This window comes from Theobroma umbraticum, unplaced genomic scaffold (assembly GCF_002168275.2).
Source record: "Theobroma umbraticum cultivar Fairchild unplaced genomic scaffold, ASM216827v3 scaffold_239.0, whole genome shotgun sequence".
NCBI classification, from domain to species: domain Eukaryota; kingdom Viridiplantae; phylum Streptophyta; class Magnoliopsida; order Malvales; family Malvaceae; genus Theobroma; species Theobroma umbraticum.
In genome coordinates, this window is record NW_018397279.1 from 761,532 (window position 1) to 787,861 (window position 26,330).

The 26,330-nt window shown below is 33.3% G+C and overlaps 4 protein-coding genes across 6 annotated transcripts; 1 reads left to right on the top strand and 3 right to left on the bottom strand.

Moving 5' to 3' along the window:
- Positions 1-27: 27 nt before the first annotated feature.
- On the bottom strand, positions 28-992 carry LOC110427785 (oleosin 18.2 kDa-like). Its single transcript, XM_021443386.1, has one exon. The coding sequence runs from the start codon at positions 793-795 to the stop codon at positions 313-315; it is 483 nt and encodes a 160-aa protein (XP_021299061.1). The 5' UTR covers positions 796-992; the 3' UTR covers positions 28-312.
- Positions 993-6,481: 5,489 nt separating this feature from the next.
- On the bottom strand, positions 6,482-8,708 carry LBD25 (LOB domain-containing protein 25). Of its 2 annotated transcripts, none has more exons than XM_021443384.2 (2): positions 8,145-8,708; positions 6,482-7,288 (listed from the first exon to the last, which is right to left on the bottom strand). In XM_021443384.2, exon 2 carries the CDS (start codon positions 7,278-7,280, stop codon positions 6,762-6,764), a length of 519 nt encoding a protein of 172 aa, XP_021299059.1. In that variant the 5' UTR covers positions 7,281-7,288; positions 8,145-8,708; the 3' UTR covers positions 6,482-6,761. The 2 variants fall into 2 exon arrangements, with proteins under 2 accessions (XP_021299059.1, XP_021299060.1); XM_021443385.2 differs by lacking the exon at positions 8,145-8,708 and adding an exon at positions 7,749-8,119.
- Positions 8,709-12,132: 3,424 nt separating this feature from the next.
- On the top strand, positions 12,133-16,307 carry MKK3 (mitogen-activated protein kinase kinase 3). 2 transcript variants are annotated; one of them, XM_021443405.1, is made up of 10 exons: positions 12,133-12,283; positions 12,687-12,837; positions 12,927-13,181; positions 13,328-13,546; positions 13,664-13,801; positions 13,951-14,118; positions 14,235-14,348; positions 14,424-14,531; positions 15,196-15,287; positions 15,690-16,307. In XM_021443405.1, the coding sequence occupies exons 2-10, from the start codon at positions 12,736-12,738 to the stop codon at positions 16,048-16,050; spliced, it is 1,557 nt and encodes a 518-aa protein (XP_021299080.1). In that variant the 5' UTR covers positions 12,133-12,283; positions 12,687-12,735; the 3' UTR covers positions 16,051-16,307. The 2 variants fall into 2 exon arrangements, with proteins under 2 accessions (XP_021299080.1, XP_021299081.1); XM_021443406.1 differs by having other exon boundaries at positions 12,162-12,266.
- Positions 16,308-16,622: 315 nt separating this feature from the next.
- On the bottom strand, positions 16,623-21,042 carry LOC110427888 (Transducin/WD40 repeat-like superfamily protein). The gene is made up of 17 exons (XM_021443527.1): positions 20,892-21,042; positions 20,660-20,772; positions 20,345-20,453; positions 20,177-20,241; positions 19,634-19,672; positions 19,440-19,536; positions 19,266-19,362; positions 19,095-19,158; positions 18,950-19,026; positions 18,762-18,843; positions 18,463-18,527; positions 18,224-18,308; positions 18,037-18,105; positions 17,878-17,945; positions 17,734-17,782; positions 17,087-17,566; positions 16,623-16,988 (listed from the first exon to the last, which is right to left on the bottom strand). Exons 1-16 carry the CDS (start codon positions 20,962-20,964, stop codon positions 17,180-17,182), a joined length of 1,539 nt encoding a protein of 512 aa, XP_021299202.1. The 5' UTR covers positions 20,965-21,042; the 3' UTR covers positions 16,623-16,988; positions 17,087-17,179.
- Positions 21,043-26,330: the final 5,288 nt, after the last annotated feature.

Here is a 26,330-nt window from a genome sequence, read left to right on the forward strand (position 1 = left end):
ATGGAGAAAGCAACAAGGGTATATTAAACTGAAATTCTGTCCGCAGGCGAAACTGTTTAGCTACGTCTGGAAGTAGATTTTTCACAGGAGATAGAGAGACTGGCTTGAGATCAAGAAAAAGCATACATGGAATTGAACAAATTAAACTGAAAAACAGACAGCAAATACAGGGTCTAATTACATTGCCCACTCTCCCTCAACTAGAAAGGCTAACCAGGCATACACGAACAACTGCAAAGACAACACCTTGAGAATGAAAAAGACTGCACTTTATTGCCCTCCCCATGCAAGCGGGTACCCCTTCTTCCAAATTCATGTCCTTACAGTACCCTCATTAGCCTTGCCCTCGGTCCTCTGTCCAACTTCCCTAGTCTTCTGTCCTACATACCCTGCCACGTCCTGCATGCGCCTCTTAGCCTGGTCCATGTCCCGGTGCTCCGTACCGGTGGCCCCCCTCAGGCGATTAAAAACATAGGAGAGTGAGGACAGCCCCGTCAACCCGAAAGCCCCGGAGGACAAGAAACCAGCCACTGCCAAGCCAACGGCAATGGCTGCTGGGACAAGAACCGGGCTGAAGATGATGAAGAGTGGTGTGGCCACACAGAGCCCAATGACGGTGCCAGTGAGGGTCAGCCCTGCTAACGCAAGCAGAATGCCACCAACAGGGAGGAGGGTAAGCACAGCCAGAACCTGGGTCGCTGATGGTCCACCAGCAGATTGATGGTTCTTACCACCCTGGTCAAAGCGGTGATGTGGGTGAACCTGAATCTGGTGAGGGCGGTCACGGTCAGCCATTGGTAGAGATTAAATTAGGAGCTTTCACAAATACAGAAAAGATTATGTCAATGACAGCAAAAGTGAGAGAGAAAGAGAGGTGAAGGGAGAGAGTTACGGTGGTGGATCTTTATAGAGGAGTGAGGCTTGCAGTGTGGAGACACGTAGGGGGATGACATGGTGAGCTGAGGCTTTGCATGAGAAACAAGTTTCACTGTGATTCCTGTACGCCGAAAAACCAAAGAAGAGGAGAGAACCCATCTTAATGTCTTCCCACATTTCTTTTTTTGCCACATTGCTTTTGTCCTTCTGCAATAATGTTGCGTTGTGCTTTTGGGGTGGGAACAAGTGGGTTGTACCTCATTTTTAAGAGGCCATGGCCTTCTATTTCGTCTTTCCATGCACACGTCTTTTCTCTCAATTATAAGAAGAATGTGCTCTTTTCTCAGCCGATCATTCAGAATCCAGAGCCTCCACATCTCAATGACATCCCAACAATTTGAAACTAAATTTCCTTAAAACAGTTCATAGTACCAATCAGGTTTCTTAGCTTAAACTTCACCCTGTGATTAATTTGCTAGTCAATGGGGGTTCCCCTTCAGAGATATAATTTACTGACACAAGCAGACCTCCTTAAAACAGTTCTTTTGGTTAAAAAATTTTGACTGCGACATGCGGATCATTGCAGAGAATGGTGCAGTGGAAGTTGGAGGAATTTGCTTAAGTGCTTCTGCCAGCCAGAACCATTCAATTCCTTTGTTTTCTTGTTTGCTCTCACAGGGTAACCGCACCGTCTGCTCTGCACACTAAATGCATCCTTCGCAAGAAGACATTCTTCATTCGTTCACGTCATTGCTTGTTTGCATGCATTGTCCCTATTCTATTTGGGGTTTCCCGTTTTTGTTTTTTCTTGTTCTCGCATATTCGATCCGATCATATAAGATTAAAGCAGTATTCGAGAACTCGTCACTGATTCGGGTAGAATTTCTATTATTTGAATTTGATTATAAATAATGATTTGTTATAATTAAAATACTTTAATTATATATATTTATTTATAAAATCATTTATAATGAATGTAATACTTATTAATAATATATACATAAAAATTAATTTTAAATTTATTTTAATTCGATATTTAATGAATTTAAGTGTTTTGAATATTATATAATGATACGATTTTGAATAATAAATTTAAAATTTAATTTCAGACACTCATAAGCTTGACAATTCTGTTCTTTGAGCTTCACATAAAACCTCTGGACTGGCCCTTTGAGTAGCATTTGTTATTGCCTTGTAATATCTCTGTTTTGAGCTTATCTTAATTAATTTATGCTTTGTTAACGTTGGACTTCAGACTTCAAGGCCCTTTACCAAGCTTTGCATTCAGAGAACTGGACCCAACCAGACCTGCTGCTTGGCTGCAGTCGGTTGGGCTTCATGACCATTTCTAATAAGGCTTTTGTCATCTCTCTGCATTAAGGAACAGAGTCTGAACCCAGCAAGTTCATGCCATCTCCCATGGCATCATTCAAGGGTTATTGTCCAACAATTGTATGCAGAACAACCAAACCATATCTGGTTTTAGATATGAACTTGTTTCTTCTTGACCATGAGTTAAAGACAGCAATGGCACTTCCCAAATGCATACTCATCTTCTTCTAGCTAGCCAACCAGCATATACAAACCAAATACACATTTGATTGTAAGACATGAGTAAAGAAGAAATACGAGTAAGTTTTTTTGACCCCCACCGACTTTACTTTATAGTGACGATTACATAATCAAGGTAACACGAATTTATTTTTACTTAATAAATATATCTTTTGAATTAAAAATATAAGTTCGTAACAATAACCTATCCACATCCACGTAAACAAACGGATGTTATTAAACGCGCATTTCTCGGGCCAAAATACATAAAGAAAAACCTAAACTGACAAATGGCATACCGAACGTGCGGGTGCTGGACCACCCTCAAAAAGACTATTGCACCAACCAAAGGGGCAAAGGGGAATGTGGGTGGGGGGCCGGGACCAAAAAAGAAAAGAGCAACCTTTGCATCAATCTCATCTTGTTGATGCAGAAGTTTTGGTTACATTGAAAGATGATTGCCCTGTTCATATGACATGTTTGGAGGCCCAGTGGGCCTCAATTGCCCCTTTGAAGGGCACGTCTAATCAATCAATCAATCAAAATCTTCCCCATCGCAAGAACATTTGTGTGCTTTGGGTCAGTTTGATCCTCCCCTTTTCCTCTTTCCCCTTGGGCGGTTGTGTGGTGGCCCGTCCAGAACCCTTTGAAAACGACAGATGAATGTAAGTTAAATGAATGGAAAATGGTAATGGGTTAGCATTGTAGTAGACCTTTTGGGGACCCATGGCTCCAGCCCTATTTACCATCAGCTTTTTCCTTGCCTTTTTTCCGAGTTTGCGCTCGCGTGCTTCTCCCTTGTATGTCAATGAAAGACATATAGGATCTTTGAGGTCACCCCCAACCCCAAATATTCCCCACCGCCCCAACCCTCTCTCTCCCTCAATTTCTTCTCCTAACCAAGTTTTTCTCACCCAAGTCCTCCTCCACACCCCCACTTTTCTTTGATCGATATCTTCGGTTGAGGGAACGAGGAATGGAACAAAGCAAAACCAGTGTTTCGTTTTACTTAAACAAAACTCAACCCGTTAATTGTACTTTTTTTTGATGAAATTACAGTGACACGTGCTTAAAAACATAAGTTAATAATTATTTAGTTAATTATTGTGTGGTAGTACAATGATAGAACCGTCTTTCTTTTACTATAATGTTTTTGATTTAAAGTGACAATACAAAAAGAAAGAAAGATTAAGAGAGAAAAAAAAAAGGGGGAGAAGATGATAATGATCAAGATAAGGAACACACACACCCCCACTTCCCCTTCCTCTAAGAAAAAGAGATGTGATTGAGTAGAAGGAGACATTTTCCCTTACCCTTAAGCATTACACTGTACTAGCTAAGTTCCAAGTGGGTATCTGATAATCAAAGCTTTACCTAAATTGGGCTTGATTCTCAAATTTCTTTTTCTTCGCTTTGAATTTGGCCTTTGTAGCTTGGCTTGTACACATAACATGTGCACTCACATCAATTTTGGTTTTTTATGGTACTTTTGAGTGTCATTAGGGAAAGCCAAATTCGTTTTTATAGTTACCCTTTTATGCCCTTCCAATAGATTAAATGATATGCAAAATGTACGGGCAATTTCGATATTTCATATTTTTTATTAACGGTGTTTAGGTTTTTAGGGTAAAGTTTTCATTTAGAATATTAATGAATTCGCGTGAAATTATATCCAAAAATTAAAAAAGTTAAGGTATTTTATCAAAGAAACAATTCTAAAACGTCACATGTCATATTTTTTTTATTAAAAAAATCTTAAATAAGATCTTACGTTCACGAACATCAAATCAAATCCCATTAATTTTTCTAACCCTAATTAATCGAACAAAATTAACATTTTAATTGTTTATTTTCTTGTTCTCTTTTCAATTTTATGCTCTTGTTGTAACTTATATTAATGAAATCTTTCAACTGTTTTTTTAAAGGCAAAGAGAAAAAAAGAGTTTATATAATATATTTTTTTACACTTTTTTTAAATTCAAATTTAATTAAATTTTGATGTTGGCAGTTGTTAGACATGGAGGAGTATGGTTGAGGAAATTCAGAGATTTGTCTTAAATCTATCCTTTTGGTTTCTTTTTCTCATGGTGTGTACATTGAATAAAGCCAGTGATTTGGCTAATGTGCTAGCTAGATTTGGCTCTATATATTGTTGGGAAAGGTTACACTTCCTCCTAGTTTTTTTATCTAATTTTCATTTCCATTTATAAATTGCATTATTTTCCATAAAAAAATTCATAATTATATAGTTTTAGTTAATTCATCAAAGATGATAGAATGAAAGAGGGTTAATTTTGTATTAATGATAATAATATTAACAAAATGGCAATTGGCATGTTTCTAATGGGTACTTAACAAATGATACATTAATTATATATATATATATATATGTATATGTGGAAAAAAAAATCATAACAGTTGCAAGAACAAGAGTCAGTATCTGTTTTGGATATATATAATTAATGAACATCAAGTTTGGGTGGTTAGGCTATATACCTCCACAGCATGTGAAGCAGCAGTAAATTTGTTCCTCCAATGTCTGTGAGGGGTCTAATTAATGTGGGAGGTGAACAGTGAAGAATATAGGGGATGAGAGAGACAAAGGAAGAAAGGTGAGAAATCAAAGCTAAAGATCTTCATGCAATTTAATTTTGCTGTTGATACAAGTACCCTCACATGGGAAAACAATGCCTTTATGCTTCCTACAATGCTAGGCACCTGTACCTCCCACTGTTTACAGATGATGACAGTGCTGCAGAGATGGAATGGGAAATTTTTACAATCAAATATATTATATTTTGTGGGGTTAAACTGGTTTTTGGGAAGGAGAAGGGGAAAGGGGTAGGGAAAGTCAACAAATTTACAGTGATACTTTTACTATCTGTCCTTGGAAAATCAGGTTCTGAATTGAACCAAGTTGCAACAGGCTCTTTTTTTCCTTTGTTCACACTTAGGTCCCTACATGGCTACGGTACATGCTTGGTTGAAAAAAAGAGAGAAGTATTGTTCTGTTGGATTAGATTTTGAGCCAGTTTATTTTATGCTTTTCCTTTTGCTACCTTTTCTGTGATTGTGATGTTGATTTATTATGTTATTTAGCAGATAACTGAGATTACATAGTGGGGTGAAAACATCCTGCCACTCTTACATATAAAAGCAACCTTTTTTTGCTTTTCTATACCAACTACCAAGAACTTCCATTTGCTGATATATAAAAATCCAGATGCACTGGCCTGCCTAGCTCTTGACTTGGAGACTTGGAAAATTGTTTGATACCAAGTAAATAAGGTGATCACAAATTAGGAATATATATATATATTTATTTATATTTACCAACTTTCTAATTAACTGTAAGTATAGACAACTACAGCACAGTTAATCTGCACTTGGTTTGCCATGCAGTGCTGTCTGCAAAGGAAATTTGAGAGTGGATTAGATCAGGAAGTGGTCGCCTGGTAATGATGTAAACATCATGTTAGAACATGAAAATGAGTAATGATTGTGTGTGTTAATAAATCAATGTAAGTGATCCTGTTACTTACGCTGCATAAACCTGCGGTATAATTTTTGTTAAGCAGTTGGTGGATTGTAACTGTTGACGTTTGGCCAAGGTGGGCGCAGGTATATGTATAAACTATGGAAGGTTGGTGTGGCCTCAAAAGAGTATAGTACTGAATATGAAATGACCTTTTTAAACTACTATTGTCAAGGCAACAAACAGGCATAACTTATAATTGCTGGGCATTTTCAATATCAATTCTCCCAGGGAGAAGGATATGATATGCAAATTATAATATAATCAAGTTGCAGTCGGAAGCTTCTTAATTACTCAAAAGCTAGAGTGTTAATTAATTTGCCATAAGCAGAAATGCAGGCTTCAAGTTTTATTTGCCTGGTAAGATAGAGATTGATATGGGATAGAGATGTTTATATTCTGCGTTTGATTCCCTATCCAAAGCTGCTTCAAAGCAAGCAATGAACCAAGCATGCACGCCATGGAAGATGAACCTTAATGCAAGCTTGGAAACCTCCTCGGAAGCTACAACAGTCACATCAAATGCTATATATATATATATTAATGGGGATTTCAGAAATTAGGTAAAATAATTAAGAAAACACTAACATTTCACCAGGGTAATAAATGGCATACCATAAAATAGCATGATATGACACAGTCCCTTATCAGATTTCCACAACTAGCAAGAAACCCTAGAGCTAAAATGGGTGTACCTCCCAATCCCACCTAGTAATAATTTTGCACATGCATACAATGCTACAAACTTACATGCTACATTGCTTAAAATTTATGCCTAGCTTTATTACATGATACAGGCTCACATGCTTCCACCTCCTGATGATCTCTCATTGTCGCCACAAGGGTCATCACTGTTCCACTGAGAGGGATAGTAATAACCAGAATTTTGGTTGAAAGAAGCAGCTCCTGCAGCACCGCCATGATGACCTGTTCTTCTTCCATACTGGGATATCGAGGCTGGTGGCATTTCATTGCAGGCATAGCGAATTAGATCAGCGTTAGTAGCATCCAATTCCCTTTGGAGTCTCATCACCTGTCTTTGGAGGACCGAAATGGCTCCAACACAGCCATAAACAGGATCTTTCATCCGTGCCTCAGCTTCATAGGCAAGAGAGTTCACTGCATCTTCCCTCTGATGTGGTGGCACCTCATTAAGCAGCTTGCTGACGTTGCTTGCACCAAATATCTTGTGAACATTGGCAAATTTCTGCGGCTCTTCAGGCGGAAAATATGGTGCAAAAATACAATCTGGCATGCACTTTCTCCTCAAGAACTTACAGGCAGCACATGGAGCATTGGAATAGCTGGAGGAAGCCATCTAATTCTCTGCAGCAAAGAATTAATGCATGCATCACGCATCATAATTTGTCAACCATAATGTTTTATTCTGTTCAACTATTGCAAGGTCATGGTTGACGAATTCAAAATTACTAGAATCATCTATTTTCTTCTTTAAGGTAGCTAGAAGCTCATTGACTTTGTTAATGGAAAAAGGGTTTTTGTTCTGAATTCAACATATCAAGACTTCATGGAGAAACATCTGGCTAGGGCATAAGGACCACAAAGATTTCATGAGAAATTGCATAAGGAAAGCACTATCTGCCATCTTCTTTTTCAAGCACACTTTTGCTTTTTCTGACCTGCCAAGCAGCTTTCCTTGAATTTAAATACTACTGTCAGAACATTTTCTCTTGAATTGTAGCCAAAAAAAAAACCCAAAAGTCAAAAACAAACCATGGAAATAAAAATAGAAATACAAGAGAGGAAACAAAACATGTATCATTACATTAACATGCATAGACTCCTGTGTTAGGATTCTCTTGAATTTGGTCAAACAGTTGCACAAACTGAAACAATCCTTCCAATATTCTTGAGGACCACAAAGATTTCCCAAGATTCCATAGAGCTTACTGGCACTATGTAAAACTCCCCAACAGTGCTAACAAATAGATCATTTTTTTCATGTGGAAAGTAAAAAATATCTGTTGAATTGTCAAATTCTTTATGGGACAAGCTTGATCAGGCCTTATAGTAAAGCATGATTCGGTAGCTCAAAACGAAGCAAAAGAAAAGAGGAAGCCAAAAAGAAAGAAGAATAAAAGCATTAAATAGGCTGCTTGTAGTTGTAGTTGCCTATTTTATTACTAGGTTGTTTAATCAGGAGGGGAAAAAAGAATACTACCTCTATTCCCCTTGAGTAGGCTCTTTCAAGATCTCTGTCCCTTGATTGTTTGTCCCAATGAAAAAGACTATGCAGCCACAGAAAGAAGAAAATTCCTTAGGTTTTATTATTGAATGTGAGAGTTTTTAAAGAGGAAACCCTAGTTGCAGGACAGAGAGGGAGGCCTGCAAACACAGTGGCAAAAGGTAAGGAAGATGGGAGAAAAGGGAGGCAAAGAGCATTTTGGTGAGAAAACAAATGGAAAGCAAAAGACAAGGGTAATAAATGGGGCTACAAAAGGATGACTATGACACTGCACTTATAATAATACCAACCACTGTTCCAGGAACCGGTGAATCCAACTTGAATACTCACATCTCTACATCTCTCCCCCCAAAAAAAGAACAAAGTTTTTTGAAATACTAAAAGTTTATACACAACCAAATGGCTTGGCAAGGACAAAATCTGATCATAAAACTCATGAGACCAATTAAAATTTTGACTTCAACCATGTGAGTGATTGGATATATACAGATAGTTATGGTTGAATATAGCAGGCGGTTATTGCATATTCAATAAACTAGCAGAAGAAAAAGCAAAACCACACATTTAGTTTAGGTAAATATGGAAAAGACAAATAGCATATGATCAGAAGGGTTGCCAAACAATCTGCACAAGTCTTTTGCTCGATATATAAATATTATCAAGCTTTTAATCACTTGTCATATAGCCAAAAAGCACAGACGTTTTATGCTTGTAAATTGTCAACTAATCATCCAATCAACACAACTTACCCAACCGCGTGCTCCCTTAGGGTTGGTCTAGACATAGATTCTTTTTCATTCTTCTTCTTATTATATATATCCATTTATATGGTGCTAAAGTATAAGTATTTTTATGTTGAATCAATCAGATCAATATATCTGCCACAAGACAGTCTACCTAAAGTTTTTTTATCTCTCTGCCGTATGCTACTGCCATAGTGAAAAAGTCTTTGAAAATGATAGCATTTCCTAATCCAGATATGTGTAAATGCGCATGCATGAAATACCCAATTTCCCTTTCTGTCAACAATACAAGTTCAGCCCGCAAGTGAAGAAATAAGAGTCTTAACATGAGATCAAGCATAAACCCAGTTTTTATATTAACAGATGTTCATTAAATTAATTCCCAACTCTCTGAAACTGTGCTCTGTTGGGTTCTATCATTGAGTTCAACTATTAGCAAAGAAGCTCTGAGACCTTTACTGTTAACTTCTATTATTGAATTTTCATTGATCAGAATTGCACTATGTATATCAAAATTGTCACTGTAGTTACAGACAAGCTAAGACTGAAATAATATAAGGACGGATACCAAATAAAAACTGTGGTTGGGTCTCTCTCACTTTCAGTCTCCTCGGTTTGCTCTTTATAATTATACCATATCTTGTCCCTATAGCTGGCAAGCCGACAACGCTGCATATGTACTCATGAATTTTCAGCCTGAAACGATTTTAAATTTTCTGATATATATATATATATATATATACACACACAGAGATTGAAGACAATGGAGATAACTCAATATGTTAGCAATTAATTTTCTCTCGGATATTTCACCCTGTGTAGCCAGCAACTTGATACATGTTTACAATTGCAAGTTAAGGAAAAAGAAAAACCTAAAGGAGGGTTAAACATAAATATATTGACAATTGTATATGAAATCAAGAAATACTATTGATTTGACACATATACACGTGTGAATGCTACAATTATTTAATTTAAATTATTCGTGTGAAACATGTTCATGATATGAATAAAAAATAAATAATTAATTCTTTTTATATAGATATAGGGGTTGGATTATATATAAAGTTCACGAATATTAATTAAAGAGACTAAGCAAATAATTAAGAGGCAGCTTCATGCTTTATATAAATTAATTATTTCTTAAGTAGTACTGCTAAAACCAATTATAAGTTTATGATCAATCGCAATAGAATCTTCTACCTCATATTGTAAAGAGATCCATAAAGGCTTTAGCCTCCTTTTCTTTCTTTTCCTTGTTATTAATTCTTGAATGTTAATTAATCTGGTGCATATATAAGAGAAGGGTGCATGTGTAGGCACGATGCCTATAATTAACTAGTCCACATTATTTCCTTTCTAAATCGAAAGGAGGGAGTTAGTGTAAACAATGATAGAAGAACTCATGATAATCTAATATAGATATTCTCATTATGATGCATTGGATCTACTATTCTTTAATGCATGCGTACCCTTATATTCTCCAAAATCCCTGCAGTTCCAATTATGTCTATATTCTCTTTCTATCACATTGATGCAATGATAGCTTAATGGTCATGAACAATGAGCATATATATATATATACTTAGAAATTAGTTTACATTAAAACCATTGTCTTTAGCTAGCCTTTTCTGTGGGAGGGAAGCCGATATGATTCATTGATTCTTGCCTCATATTATTAAATGCAAATTATTGGCATTGGGTCAGATTGTGATGGGTGATGGAGAAAAGTTGTGGGGGGGGTGGGAAGGAAATAGGGAGGAATAATAATTTTAAGTTCAAATAATCATGGCATGGCCCTAATGATTAGATAAGTTATTATTGGCTGATTAATGATGTACATATACTTTATTTTAATCTTACTCTAGTATTAAATTATTTATATGTTTGATTAATCAGAGATGGTAACCATAACCAAGATTGAATATCTTTGGCTGCAGTTCGGACTTTGGAGACATGAGGATGGAAACATGAATGTCTAATGATTCCTACTAACATTCATCTCCATGTTACTATGACTTCCATCAAAAAACTTGAGCGTTTATTTATCCATAATTTCGAGATTTAATCTCGTGATATGATGCATGAACGTCAAGTGAAAAGATAACATGTACATTACTTCGAGCATATAATCACAAATGACTTTGATACATCAATTGATTTTTATGTGAGAAATTAAAGCTTTTGTAGACTTGAAATCGAATCTTAAGATTTCTTTTTTTATAATTAACGAAAAGATAATGACAAACAATTGATTGGATAGAAATTAACAAAATATATATATATATATATATATATATGGTACTAATAATACCCTCTATTTGTCTCATTTTGTGATCACTATTAGCCCACAATTTCAGGCATTGTCAGTGGCTTCCATAGTTTGGATTGATTCATTAGCCGATTTTGCCAATTTTGGTCTATTCTTAAACGTCTTTTCTCCTGCCTAATAAAGCCCCAAGATTAGTCTGGAACTAATCAAAAATCTTAGTCATAGATTTGTAGGGAGGAATCAGATTCCACTAATGATATTTACACTTGATAACAATATAATGATGAAGACGATGATGATATTGATGATGATGATGATGGACTTTAATAATCACATTTCAAGCAAGTGGGATCCAAGATATTTCGACCCAATTTAGCTTTTCTTATAATTTTTTTTTCAATCTTATATTCCGACGCGTAAAAAATTATTCAGATTCGAATATAATGATTGTAAATTATAATTAATCTTCTTCTTTCTAATTCAAACTATTCACATTGTCTAGTGAAGTTAGATTTAATTAGTTTATATGTTTATAATTTAGATCCATGTTTAGTCCAGTTCAATATGTCTATTTAAATTATATTTATTTTTTAAATTAAATAAAATATTTGCTAATATAATAATATACTTGAATCGAGTCAAGTTTAAACTTAAAAAATTCAATTCATGTCCCGAGTCAAGTTAGGTCAAACCCGTGAGCCTGATAGATAGTTTGATCGTGGATTATCTATTTCCGAGTTCCGATCACTCAAAATTAAGTATCTTTTTATTTCTTAATATAAATGGTTTAACAAAGAATTGGGCTGTGGATCCAAAACGAATAATGATGGGCTAGCCCAACATATGCAATGTTTTGATGTTAAGAGTCTGTCAACCTGGCCTTGGGCTAGCTTTAAGTATTTGATCATGGCCCATTTTACACGTGGCTGTCTTTGATTAGACAACAACAAGAACTGCAAAGTTTGTAACTGCAATGAACTCAACTCCCGTCGTGTTCCGGATGGTGAAGACAGGAAACTACGATAAGTAACTGCCTAATAAAAAAATGTCTACCGGTAGCAGTTAATCTCAAAAAACCCAGCTGTACGGATTCCTAACTTGTGAGTTTTTCTTTTAATTTTAATTCTCGTAAAATTATTATTAATTATTCTGTGCATTTGCTGAATTTAAAGTTTTGAACTTGAATTTGGTGTTATTTTATATCAATTTCTTATAGTTTTTGTGCAAGATCAAATTTTTCGAAGAAAGATCAGTGGGGGGGTTTTTAATGCCCTAATTTCATGGGAACTGGAATTGGACCCTTATGTCTTTAGTGTGTTGTAGCAGAATTTTCCTCTGATTTTGTTAGATTCTTGAATCCTGGTTGGATACTTTGAAATTCCATGTGAAAGGGCAGTAAAATGATTTGATTCTTTTTTTCTTGATAATGGAACCTTTTTGTTTGTAAGACATGTTATGTTCAAGAAGTTTTTGAGATAATGAGACTGATTCTGCACTGGACAGAGTGAGAGGGAATGCATCAATGTGTATTTTATTGCCATTTTGAGTTACAATGGCGGGATTAGAAGAGTTTAGGAAGAAGCTAGCACCTTTGTTCGATGCTGAGAAGGGCTTCTCAGCTGGATCAACACTTGATCCTTGTGATTCTTACATGGTAAGCTTCACCTTGTAGTTAGTAGGTTTTTGTCAGTTTGAAGTTAGTTTTATTTCTTAATATGTGCATGCTTTTTTGGTTATGTGAAGCTGTCAGATAGTGGAACTGTCAACTTATTGAGTAGATCATATGGAATGTACAACATTAACGAGCTTGGATTGCAAAAATGCACATCTTCACCTGTGGATGAATCAGATCAAGGAGAAAAGACATATCGGTGTGCGTCTCATGAGATGAGGATATTTGGGGCAATAGGTAGTGGGGCAAGCAGTGTTGTTCAGAGAGCTATGCATATTCCATCTCATAGAATTCTTGCCTTGAAGAAAATTAATATATTTGAGAAGGTACTCTTGATGCAAAGATGTGCCTGTCAGCTGTTTCTTATTATCTAATTGTTGCTTAAAAAGCTCGCTATATTTGTTTCTAGAGTGAAGAGCATCATCCGGTTAGTAGATTTTTCTTAATTCAATATTACATTTTTGGATAATAGGAGAAAAGACAACAGCTTCTGACAGAAATAAGGACCCTTTGTGAGGCACCTTGTTCTGAGGGTCTTGTTGAATTCCATGGAGCTTTCTATACCCCGGACTCGGGGCAAATAAGCATAGCTTTGGAATTCATGGATGGAGGGTCACTGGCAGATATCTTAAGATTACAGAAAAGTATACCAGAACCAGTTCTTTCATCTATGTTTCAGAAGCTCCTGCAGGTAACAATATCTCATTTTGTTTCAATTATGGTTTTCTGAATGAAAAAGGTTGCCATTGGCCAGTATATGCTGCATCTTTTTAAGCTAACACACAACTTGTATCCTTCTATTTTCAAGGGGCTAAGCTACTTGCATGGAGTTAGGCATTTGGTTCACAGAGACATCAAGCCTGCAAATCTGCTTGTAAATCTGAAGGGGGAACCAAAAATAACAGATTTCGGCATAAGTGCTGGCCTAGATAATTCAATGGCAATGGTCAGTCGTTAGATATTAATCAATTTGTGCTTGCTTTTTTGTTGCCTGCCATTGGCTTTGGTATATGCTGGTTTGGTTTGTTATGACTATCTGTTATCTAATTAAAATTCATTATAAATGTCTAACAACTGCTTCTGACTTGTTAGTAGTGTGCTACCTTTGTTGGGACTGTTACATACATGTCACCTGAGCGAATCCGAAATGAGAGCTATTCTTATCCTGCTGACATATGGAGCCTTGGTCTTGCTCTCTTTGAGTGCGGCACTGGAGAATTTCCATATACAGCTAATGAAGGACCGGTTAATCTCATGCTGCAGGTAACGTGACAATACCTTTAATACAGATCTTTCTGTATTGAATGTTGCTTGAAACTTTACCACCTGGTTCTTAATTCTTTTAATCTGACATTAAAATTGCTGAATTTTCATGGAAGATCTTGGATGATCCATCACCATCACCACCAGAACACAAATTTTCACCAGAGTTCTGCTCATTTATTGATGCTTGCCTGCAGAAGGATGCGGATGCCAGGCCAACAGCTGAACAGGTAATTATACTGCACAGAATGAAGACATGACAATGTAAACTTAACATTTACTGAATTGATGTTGTCTGATTGCAGCTTCTTTCCCACCCGTTTATTAAAAAGCACGAGCACACTAGAGTAGACTTAGCAGCATTTGTTCGAAGTCTGTTTGATCCAACACAAAGGCTGAAAGATTTGGCTGATGTGAGTATAAGAAATTCATACTTTACACTACATTCAGACAGTTACACAAAGCAAGAGGTCATAGTTCTTTTTCATCTTTTGGATTCTCCATTGAATCTAGCCATGAAGTTTGAGACATTTAAATGTGAAATAGCCAAATGGTATATAAATAAGCACAGCATCTGGCATCTACATAATACTGAATCAGTATTACTGACTTATATGTTAGCATTTGTTGGTTCTTACTTATGTTGGGGCATAGGACGTAAAACCCCGCTGCTGCATATTCTCAAAGTTAGTATATTAATCATAGAATTGTGCTAGTTAGCATATCAATATGTGAAAAAACTTCCGGTGGCTAAAGTCAAAAGGCCAGGTTCACCGAGGATGACTAGAAAATCAGGTGTAGTGGTATCTCCTGATCTATCTAACTATTGATTCGTTGCCATCAGAGCTCAGTATCTAATGGAGAAATGCATAATGAATTTTTATCTAAACTTTGGGGGTAAGATAAAACAGATAGTCTCATCATGCTATGATTAATTACTCAAGTCAAAATATTTGATTTAACATAGAAAAGTTATTGGAACTTGGAATTTACATATAATATTGGACAAAATCTTGAAGAGGATTATCATTTTTATTTATGCTTAATGGATACTAACACTGATATTTACATGATCAGATGCTGACAATACACTATTACTTACTATTCGATGGACCTGACGAAACCTGGCATCATACAAGGACCCTTTACAATGAAGATTCAACTTTTAGGTAACGAACAATCCGAGTAATAATCTTCCTTTCATTGTCTACATGGTAAATCAGCTGAATGATCCCTATGATTATATATTGTATGCACTTTAGGCCCCTCCAAGGACATTAGATTCTAAGATAATCAATTCCTTTGATTTTTTTCTTCTGACAAATGTATTACCACGGTGATAAATACTGACATAAGAGTAAACTCAATTGGAAATGAATATTTCTGCGGAAGCTAATTAAGAAGAACAGGATAACTATCTAAAAGCTCTGCAGTTGAATGTCCATATGGCAAAAAGTACTTTCCATTTTTTTAGTTACAAAACATGTTTGAACTTGGTTAAAATTATATGGGCAACACTTTGTGCCTTTATGTTTATGCCTAATAAGGCCATTTTTCCTTTTTGTTTTCAGTTTCTCAGGGAAAAAATTTGTTGGTCCGAATGATATCCATGCAACATTGTCCGATATCCGGAGTACTTTAGCAGGTGACTGGCCCCCTGAAAAGCTTGTGCATGTTGTAGAAAAACTTCAATGTCGTGCTCATGGTCGAGATGGAGTTGCAATCCGTGTTTCAGGATCCCTCATCATCGGCAATCAGTTTCTTATCTGTGGGGACGGCTTACAAGTAGAGGGCATGGCTAATTTTAAAGATCTTGCTATCGATATTCCTAGTAAGCGAATGGGTACATTCCAGGAACAATTTATAATGGAACCAGGAGATCTTATCGGCCGATACTTCATAGCTAAACAAGAGCTTTACATTATCCAATAACTGAACTACAAGCATGCTCTCTAGGATTCTACAAGTTTTTCAGCACCCTCCTTCCATTGTTGGCTCCTTGCTCCTGGAGTGCAACATGGCTTGTGCCACTTCATAGTGCATGTGGTACTCTGTATTTTGAAACAAAACCACATGTTCTGATTTTGTAACATATAACATTATGGCTCTTGCCGTAATTGTTAATGTGAATGATAATGAGATCAATTTATGGATTTAAAGCCAATGAATTGCTTTTCTGTTTGTGTTAATCATTGAAATAACAGTAGTAGGCAAAGATGGGTATTGGCAATTGGTTCCAGAAGTGATCAAGAGTAACTGATTGAAATATCAGGTTTAATTTTAAATTTTTTTCTCAATTAACATTTTACAAATAACCTTTATTCTCATAAAATTAAACTATTAATTTTATCTAATAAAGTTATTAAAATATTACCAATCCAAAATTAATCTATTTATTGACACTAGAAAATACTTTTGTAATTTTATTAAACAAAATCAACAACCTAATTTTTCATGAAAACAAAAATAATTCACAAAATTTAAGTAAACAATATCCACAAAATATTAATTAAAAAAATCCCACAAAATACCATCTAAAAAAATTTTACCCAATTTAAAAGTAAGTTTAAATTTAAGATGAGTGATTCAACTGTCATCCTCTGAACTGCGCAATTTTGTCTGCTGCTCTCATGTACATGCCGGAGGGGTTCGATCAAGTCTTTTCAGAGAATGATTCACCAATATTTTTCTCTGATGTATCCATCACTCAACATGTTCGTGTATAACGTTAAACAACAGATACAGACAACTCCAAGAAGAAAAACAGATATTCTGTAAAAATATCAGTAATATTTAAATCTATGGGTTTGAGGGGAGGGGTGTGAAAAAACTGTTGGTGACCAACGGCTTTACATTTTCAATTGCAAAACCTGCAAAATCAAAAGCTAAACCATTAAGCCTCTCGTTTAACCGAGTTTTTGCAGTTTTATATGGAAGGAAGCAAGAGGAAGAAGGGATGGGAACTTACTCTAAGCAAAACCTGAAGGAACTTGTCCACCTGACTTCCAGACAAATTGACGGCGTGTCTACTACTGACCCCGTGTAATGTGCCACCAAGTTTTCATGCAGCTGCTAGAAAGTAATCTCGGATGGTTTTCCTTTTCAAAGAGGATGGAGGATTTAACACAGAAGATGGACTTTTCATTGCGGCTTCGGGTGTCTTCTCAAAGGTTTCATTTGAATCTGAAACTGATGAGATGTTTTTCTTATGGGCTTTGGGAGTACTAAGTAAAGGTGCAGTGGAAGGACTAGATGAGCTTATTTGGTGCAATGATTCGTCTGGAGAATGTGAACGGCCGGGGTCCTTTGTTAGAGGAATTGGGTCTTCATTCTCATTCATCAAAAGTTTTCTACATTCTGCACTAGGAATTGCCATTACTCTTCTTCGGATTAACGATGGTGATCTTGAGCTTGAACAATGGCTGGTTTGAATGTTCCATATCCGTACCTAACATATAAAGATTTGAAGAATACGAAGTATTGTTATATATTGGGGTGAGTTTAATAGAACGATGCAAACTGGCAGCGAAAGGAAAATCTATGCAAGTCTTGTTATTAGAATAGAGCAAGCATAGAACTTGCAAAATGTTTCCAATGCTTAATCTTAACACTCACCGTGAAATCATCAGCAGAAGTTGCTACCTTCCCAATCTCAGATGGGCACCTGCAAAAGGAAGGAAAAAAGATTTAACATTTGGCACAGCCAATTATGCAATTTCAAAAATAGGAGTAACTATGGCCGCAATAAAAGCAAATTACCAATCAACGGCCGTAACTTCTCCATCATGACTTTTCAAGGTGATGGACTCTACCTGAGGCTTTGTTACCTGGTTTCCGTTGAAAACTAAATTATGTAGTGAAACTGAACAAGACCAGAGACAACTGAACAAGAAACGTTCATTTTAAGAAGAAACTAACCTTCCATATGTAAGCATTTCCATCACTGGAACCACTGACTATGTGATCTGCATCAGGACTGATTGCTGACTGCAATTGAATATAATTCAGTGTAAGACGGATTACCAATCTAACAAAAGTAATTGTACACTTGGGATGATTAAATGCTTAAGAAGAATAATCGAGCATAAAATGAAGTAGCACGTACCTTTACATAAAAAGACTCTATTCGAGGTCCACAGAAAGCTTGCTTTGGGCCCTTATCAAGCTGAAGTATATTGTACAAATATATTCTAGTACAAGGAAAAAAAATTGCATCCGAATTAGACATTCAGCAGTAATTAATAGAACATTTTTAGTTAGAGCCCCGCCACCAAAACAGAAATTCTGTGTCGACAGTTAACTAAATGCAGGTTTAAAGAAATAGAAGCTCGTCAGACTCAATACCTGTTGTCCATGCATGATGCTGTGAGAAACACTCCTTTCAAATCCTGGGACAAGCTAGATATACCCTGAAATCAAGAAACAAAAAAAAAGTTCATAAAAAGTACCAAACCTGCCCAAGATTTACAACTTATGTTAAGGCTCTAAACCTTTGGATCCCTATGAATCCTCTAGCAATCATCACTGGACAATTGACAGTCGATTGCCGGATTATACAGTATTTTTCAATTCATCTACGAGGAAGACTTCGTTTTCATGGTAAAATACTCATTTCAACATATACAACAGGACAGAAAAACAACCTTTTGAGTTGAAGACTCTGGGTGGGGACATGCTTGAGTAACATTAGATTTCAGATTTCTGGTATCCCAGAACTTCACAACACTGAAATAACCAGGAATAGCAGGAGAGGAGATTAAGTCAGCATGATATAGCTTATGCTTAAGTTCTCAAAACTATCTTTGGAATTTTACAGCGGCTTCTAGCATACCTGTCCGCTGCTCCAGCCGTAGCAACGGAATTCCCATCTTTGAGATAAAGAACTGACGTAATGCTCGCAGCAGCAGCCTGAAAAAGGACTTAGAGCGTTAAAAACTGCTTACAATATATTGAAGAATCTTCAGCAGTGAGCAAACCTTGCCCCGCCTACCCCGCCTTGCTTGCGTTGAAGGATGAGCCCCTTTGAGCATGGAAGTTGATCTGGATGAATTGACAATAACAGCGATGAATGGAGTGGCAAACTGGCAATTATTACCGAATATAAAAAGGCATAAAATCTAAAGCATGTGAGAGAAGCAGTAACTCACGGAGAGCAAACTTCATCACATCTACTTTTGGAGTTAATCTTGCATCTTAGATCCCAGATGGCAAAGGACCCGTCTCTCGAACCAGAGATAACAAGATCTGTTGAAACACTAATGGTAAAAGACCAGCTCTTTCCGAACAAGGGAAAAAAAAACAAAGGTTTTCAAGAAATCTACCACAATTAGTCGGATGAGAACTCAAACATTTTACACTTCCTGCGTGCCCCATCAAGACGCCAGTGCATTTCTTTTCCTGTGCATCCCATATCTTTATCTGCACAATGTCCGAAAGGAAAGGCAATTAACTAACTTTCATTGTATCGTTATTACTGAAATACGAAAACAAACTGTTTTAACACATGGCTACTTACAGTTTGATCCCCTGAAGCTGTTAAGATACGGGTATCTTCCTGCAAGAAAGATCAGTAACATTAGCATCAAAAAAGTATAGAGCGTAGAAGCATTGACTAGAAAAAATTTGCAGGACACCTCACAGTCCTTCAGTTAAACCAAAAACAGACATACACAAGTATTGACTTAGAAAAACTTCTCAAACCCTTGCTGATTAATTATGTTTAAAAAGTTGGGATCAACCATTCTCTGCTAGCTTTCCAACCAATAATTCTCAATGCACTCATTTGAACCATCCTCACGAATGTAAAGCCTCACGGCCAGGCTAACCCACAGGTGGATGGTCCTAAGATACATATTTACAGATTAATCGATTACCAAAAGAAACAGCACTAAAAGGATGATGACTTGAGCCAAAGGGTGCAATGCCACACTAAAATAGACATTATCTCCATTTGACATTTCAAATTCTGGCTACGACATAGATTGAAGTTCAGCTCATTTTCAAACACAAAATCTCATAAGAATCAAACGCTTAGAAGAGAGCAAAAAATGCGGCATACCTTGGTCCAGCATACATCAAATATGGCATTTTGATGTGCAACCCAATCGCTTATTCTTGCTTTCTCTGTGCATAATTTATTATAAAAAATGAATCACCATTATTGAAACTCAAAGCCGGAGCTCGTATTTGAAAAGACAGAAACAAAATTGATTTTAATGAAATTAACCTGCATTTTCCTGGTGAGATGCAGCAGAAGAAAGCTTCTTCCGAGAATCAAACAGACTTACATATCCATCCTCATCGGATACGGCAAAAATATGGGAGTTCTTACTTGCCTGAAATTTGGGATTACAGATGCAAATTTTTAATACAATCCGCAAAACAAAGACAAAAAAAAAATGAATGGAAATTTAAACCTTAAAAGAAAAACAAATGGAAATAAACATCTATACTTGTCTGCGAGAGTCGGATTCAAAAATCGAACGGACTTAAACCATTTTAATATAATAATTAATTAAAAATGGAAACTTTTGAAGAGCACCTTGCAAAAGGAGATGGCCAGAGGAGGCGTCTGTACAGCGTCATGTTCAACAGCGACAACTCCGATTTCAGTAAAATCCGAAGCTAATTCATCAATAAATGGTCGTTTTCTAACTGAAAATTTAAAATTAAAAAAAAAAGAAAATTATCTTAGCTAAAGAAAAATAACAAACAGAAAAGAAGAAAAAAAGGAAAGCATATATGAAAAGAGAGAAGGAGAAAATGAGAGTTACCTCGAAAGCTACTGAGCTCTCTGGATCTGATGCTGTGGAAGAAAGATTGAGATACGGATGAATCCATTTGCATTTTGCATAGGCCAAAAGCTCAGACACAGAGAGAGAGGTTTGAAGAGGAAAAAGAAAGAAAATAAAAAAAAAATTGGAATATTTCTTTTCTGGCCGGAAAATTTTGGAATGAAATGAAGAGGGAAATCTTTATATTTCATTTCGTTTTGGCGCGAGGTGTTAGCTGCTTTGAGCTGGCGGGAAACTCAAATTTCCTTATTTTCCCGGTTGGACGGCGGTGCTGTTTTCCGTGCATGCAGTAACCTTTTTTTTATCCTTTTTTTTTTTGAAGTAACTTTTAAATATATATATAATATAATTTTTTTGGAATAAAATAGTTTTAATATTTAAAAGATTTAATCTAATAGAGTAAATACTTATATTGTCATGGTAAAATGCTTAAAAGTTGAGTGGGACTGGGTAAAAAATCTAGATTTAAAATTTTACTTTTAATTCTATTGAGTAATTATTAAGTAATTAAATTTGATTGGATTAGGCTTGATTATTGTCGATTTAGATAAGTTGAAAATTTTTTATTTGATATAATGTTTGAAAAAATTTTAAAATAATTTAAAAAAATTAAAATTAATTTTTATTTTTTATTACGTTTAATTTAGTTATTATATATTTTTATTTTAAACATACTTATTTGTTTACAAAAAAATAATTTAATTTGATTAGATTTGTGACTCACTCAAACCAAGTGTTTTAATGTTGATATGTACTGAATTTAGAACCCAACTTGTTTTACTACAGAGCATTATGGAAAAACCCCTCCTCTCTAGTTGGTATAATGCCAAATGAATAAGGTTTTGAAGAATTTTAGTTTCATATAATTTAAACTTTATCAACATTATACATACATTATATTGTAGGCACACAATCTTATAACAAGTAGATATATTTAAGCATATTAGGATTTAATTCATAGTTAGTGCATGTGTCACATGACCTCAGACGTATACGAGAATGATATTAACTTATCTAAATAAGTTAAATTTTTAGATCGAAACTTAAGCTTGTAATAAAAATTCTACACGTGGTATAAAAATGTTATGTGTAGCATTGATTAATTTTTACTTATTTAATTCAAAATAAAAATTTAAGACTTAATAAATTTATCTAAATAAGTTAACTTTTGTTTACACCCTAAATGGTGTGACAAAACAATCATCATATTAAAGAATCCTTGATATTATCAGAGGTGCAAAAATATTTACAACATCCAATATTGCCTTTTGATTTATTTCCTTTATTTTTCATATAATGTGGAAAAAAAAGGAGGAATTAGATTTGCAATTACGTGAGGAGTACGTAGGTGATGATTAAGAAAGATTAAGGTATAAATAGACGAGTCTGGTTTCTTAACATAATAACATATTAAATTTTATTTCCTTTTTTTTTCTCACTTTTTAGTATAAAAACTATTAAATTAATATCCACATTAAAATAAATGCAATATAAAATATCTTATAACAAAAACTTTTTCCTTAAATGAGGTGTCAAGTACCTTCAGAATGCTGGTTCAAAATTGTACTTAATTAATTGTGTGTTATCTTTTTAGTCTTAATAAATTAATTTTATTTTGATATTCAAGTTAATTTTCTTTAATTATTTTATTATTTTATTTTATCACTTTAAAACAAATAAAAATCTTTTGATATCGAAATATTTCTTGAATACTCCAATACTTACGATAAAATTCAAGAAAAATCTCTCACAATAAATTTTCTCAAAGTTGTTATTTATAACCTTCTCAAAATTTCATCATAGGTGAATTTTACTTATTTATGTTTTTTATTTATATATTTTTTATTTATTTGATTTTTATTATTTTGTTATTATTGTTATCATTCAATACTTTTGGGAAAATTTTAAAAATTTTCCTTACTTAAAAATTCTTTTGAAATTGTTACTTATAACTTTCTTAAGATTGTGTAATCGGAGAATTTTTATTTATTTATATTTCTTTAATATATTTTTAAATTTAATTATTATCTTTATTATTTTATTGTTATTATTTATGTAAATTCTTATATTGAAAATTTTCCAGCTAGTAGGACCCCTACCTCCCAAACTTTCAAAAATTTATTTTTTTGTTTTATTTTAAAATTTTACTTTTATTTTTAAAAAATTTTATAATTTCATCTCTTTAAATATTAAATTTTTCATTTTCGCCTTCTCAAACCTAAAATCTTGACTCCACCAATACTTATAGTAAAATTTTAGGAAATTTTTTTATCTAGAAATTACCTCGAAATTACTTCTTATAACTTTATTGAGATTTCATTATTAGAGAATTTTTGTTTATTTATTTATTTTTATGAATATTATGATATTCTATTTTAATTTACAAACATTTTGAATATTTATTATTATTTTATGTTTATAATAATCATTTATAAATAAACCACTTTGTAAAAATTAATTATGAGTACCTCCCAATACTTATGGCCTAGTTTCATAATTATTCTTATTTTGAAAATTTGAAGAAAATTTTCATTTAAAATATTTATTTTTAAATAATTAGGAAATTTTATTTATCTTTTATAACTTGACTTATTCTATCCTATCTTACCAATTATAATTGTTTTCTTTGTATTTGTAAATAAATTTTATGAATACATATATATTTTTGTAATTTTACAATAAGCCTTTATTGCTAATAATTGACTATATGTCATTAGTAAAAATACCATTTGTCATTTTATATCCACATGGTATTAATATGATATTAATTTAAAAGGTAAAAAATATCATATTATTATATTATTATACCAAATTAACATGTTATTATCAATTATGATATGTTAGTATGCTATATCATAATCTATTATAATATTTTAACATACCACATCAGTATTATGCTACATAAAGTAGCAAATAACATTTTGATTAAATCAATAATTAGTTATAAGATCCTATTTGACTCAAAATAAAAAACATAAAGATTTATTTGGCTCAAAATAAAAATATAAAAACTTAATTGAACGCAATAACAGTATATGGACTTCTTTGAATTTTCTTAAATAGTTTAATTTTTTTTTGTATATTATGCCTTTAATTTATTTGTCTTAAGCTTGGTGCACCTATTGCAAAGAGAGGCATTGATTTCTTATATAGTATGCATATTCTTGTAGCAAGACACTCTTACGAAATTGTATAATTTTATTATTGTTATTAATTATTATATTTTGGATGATTTAGATTGTATATAATTGTTATAACAAGTGCTAGCATTGATCAAATAAACTTGTAGGGATGAACTTAGGGAAAATTCTTTCTTGACTCATCAAATTGAATCCAAAATTGTAAGAAACTAAGGGAGTAATTAAAATCATGTATCTATTTCATTAAGCAAGTTTATTACCAAAAGGGTTTTTATATATTAGGCCTAGATTACAGAAGGTTAGATGTCATAATGTATGAGTCTTGTAATTCAATCGTTTAACGTAAGAGGAGTGGTCAATAAATTTTTTTATTTAGGTGTTATTAGTCATCTGGATAAATCTATTTTTTAAAATGAAGTATTAAGCTTGATTTAAGTTCATTAAAAAGAATATATTCAGATCTACGAAGTAGATTAAGCTTGGATGTACAATTATGTGTGAGGGAGATATTAGCGCCCTCTCATTCAAAATTGTAGCTAATTAATTATGTGTTACCTTTTTAGCCTTAATAAGTTAACTTTATTTCAATATTCAAGTTAATTTTATTTTATCATTTTAAAATAAATAAAAATCCTTTGATATCAAAATGTTTTTGAACATTTCAATACCCATGGCAAATTCAAGAAAAATCTATCACTAAAAATTGTCTCAAAGATATTATTTATAACCTTTTCAAAATTTCATCATAAGATAATTTTTACTTATTTATGTTTTTTATCTATACGTTCTTTTATTTATTTCACTTTTGTTATTTTTTTATTATTGTTACCATGCAATTCCTCGTGTTGATAATCTTCCAAAATTTTCCAATACTTTTGACAAAATTTTAGAAAATTTTCACTTATAAATTCTCTCGAAATTATTAATTTTTTAAGATTTCATCATCAGAGAATTTTTATTTATTTATATTTCTTTTATACATCCTTTTAAATTGTTTGTTATCTTTATTATTTTTGTGTTATTATTTATGTAAATTCTTCTGTTGAAAATTTTCCAATGCTCAAGCAAAATTTTAGGAAATTTCCTTACTTAGAAATTCTCTTGAAATTACTATTTATAATTTTCTAGATATTGCATCATTAGAGAACTTTTATTTATTTATTTTTTACAAATATTATGATATTATATTTTAATTTAAAATTTTTTAAAATATTTATTTATTATTTTATGTTTAAGATAATCATTTATAAATTAACCTCTTTATAAAAATTAATTATGAGATCACCTCTCGATACTTATGACGAAGTCTCATACTTATTGTCACTTTGAAAAATTCAAGAAAATCACTACTTATAACTTTCTTTAAAAATTTCATTTAAAAGATTTATTTTTAAATAATTAGGAAATTTTATTTATTTTTTATAATTAGACTTATTCTATCTTATTTTGCCAATTATTATTGTTGTCTTTGTATTTGTAAATAAATTTTATGAATACATATTCTTGTAAAAGAATTTTAAATGGTTTATAATTTTAACCTAAATTTTTTCTTCTTCTCTTTTTTTATTTTGTTTTGGTTTTCTATTCCAAACTATTATGACCATAATAAAAACCAATCTAGAATAAATATAACCTAGAAATTAATGAGAGCAAGTATTGCTAAACTAGCAGCATGCAGTCAACTCTCGACTTAGGTTGCCTACAATTGTTTTTGGGTAAAATTTTAAAATATATATTATTTAATTTAATTTTAAAATTTAATTTTTTATTTTTTAAAAATTTTATAATTTCTTTCTTTTAAATATTAAAATTTTCATTTTCATCTCTTCAAACTTAAAACCTTGATTCCACCTATAACAACACTTTAGAACGAACACCACTTTATAACTCCCATATTATTTTTTGTCAGTACGATTAAATTTGTTTACTTTTTTTCCATTTTTCCATCATAAATTAATTTAATCAAAACAAAACCTTTATTCTGCATTCTAATTTGAAATATATATATATATATATATATTGAATCCTAAAATTAAATCTTAGATCTAAATCGAGTATTTATTTGATCATAAATCGAAATTCATCGTAATTTATTTGTCAAATAAAATATTCAATTAGAAAAAATAACTGGGAAAATTTAACACAAGCCCACTAATCCCAACCCAATTTAACATAGTCAACGAATTAGTCCAAAACAATCTGGCCCACACAATTGCAACTTTGCAACCAAACGCAAGCCCACCAAACATGAAACCCAACTCGGAGAGCGATCAACCTA

Coding starts and splice junctions, on each gene's coding strand:
- LOC110427785 (XM_021443386.1), bottom strand. CDS start 795: ATGGCTGACCGTGACCGCCCTCACCAGATTCAGGTTCACCCACATCAC.
- LBD25 (XM_021443384.2), bottom strand. CDS start 7,280: ATGGCTTCCTCCAGCTATTCCAATGCTCCATGTGCTGCCTGTAAGTTC.
- MKK3 (XM_021443405.1), top strand. CDS start 12,736: ATGGCGGGATTAGAAGAGTTTAGGAAGAAGCTAGCACCTTTGTTCGAT. Junction 13,547..13,663: donor TGTTTCAGAAGCTCCTGCAG/GTAACAATATCT, acceptor TCTATTTTCAAG/GGGCTAAGCTACTTGCATGG. Junction 14,349..14,423: donor CCAGGCCAACAGCTGAACAG/GTAATTATACTG, acceptor GTCTGATTGCAG/CTTCTTTCCCACCCGTTTAT.
- LOC110427888 (XM_021443527.1), bottom strand. CDS start 20,964: ATGCAAATGGATTCATCCGTATCTCAATCTTTCTTCCACAGCATCAGA. Junction 20,773..20,891: donor AGAGCTCAGTAGCTTTCGAG/GTAACTCTCATT, acceptor TTAAATTTTCAG/TTAGAAAACGACCATTTATT. Junction 18,844..18,949: donor ACGGCTGGAGCAGCGGACAG/GTATGCTAGAAG, acceptor TGGTTATTTCAG/TGTTGTGAAGTTCTGGGATA.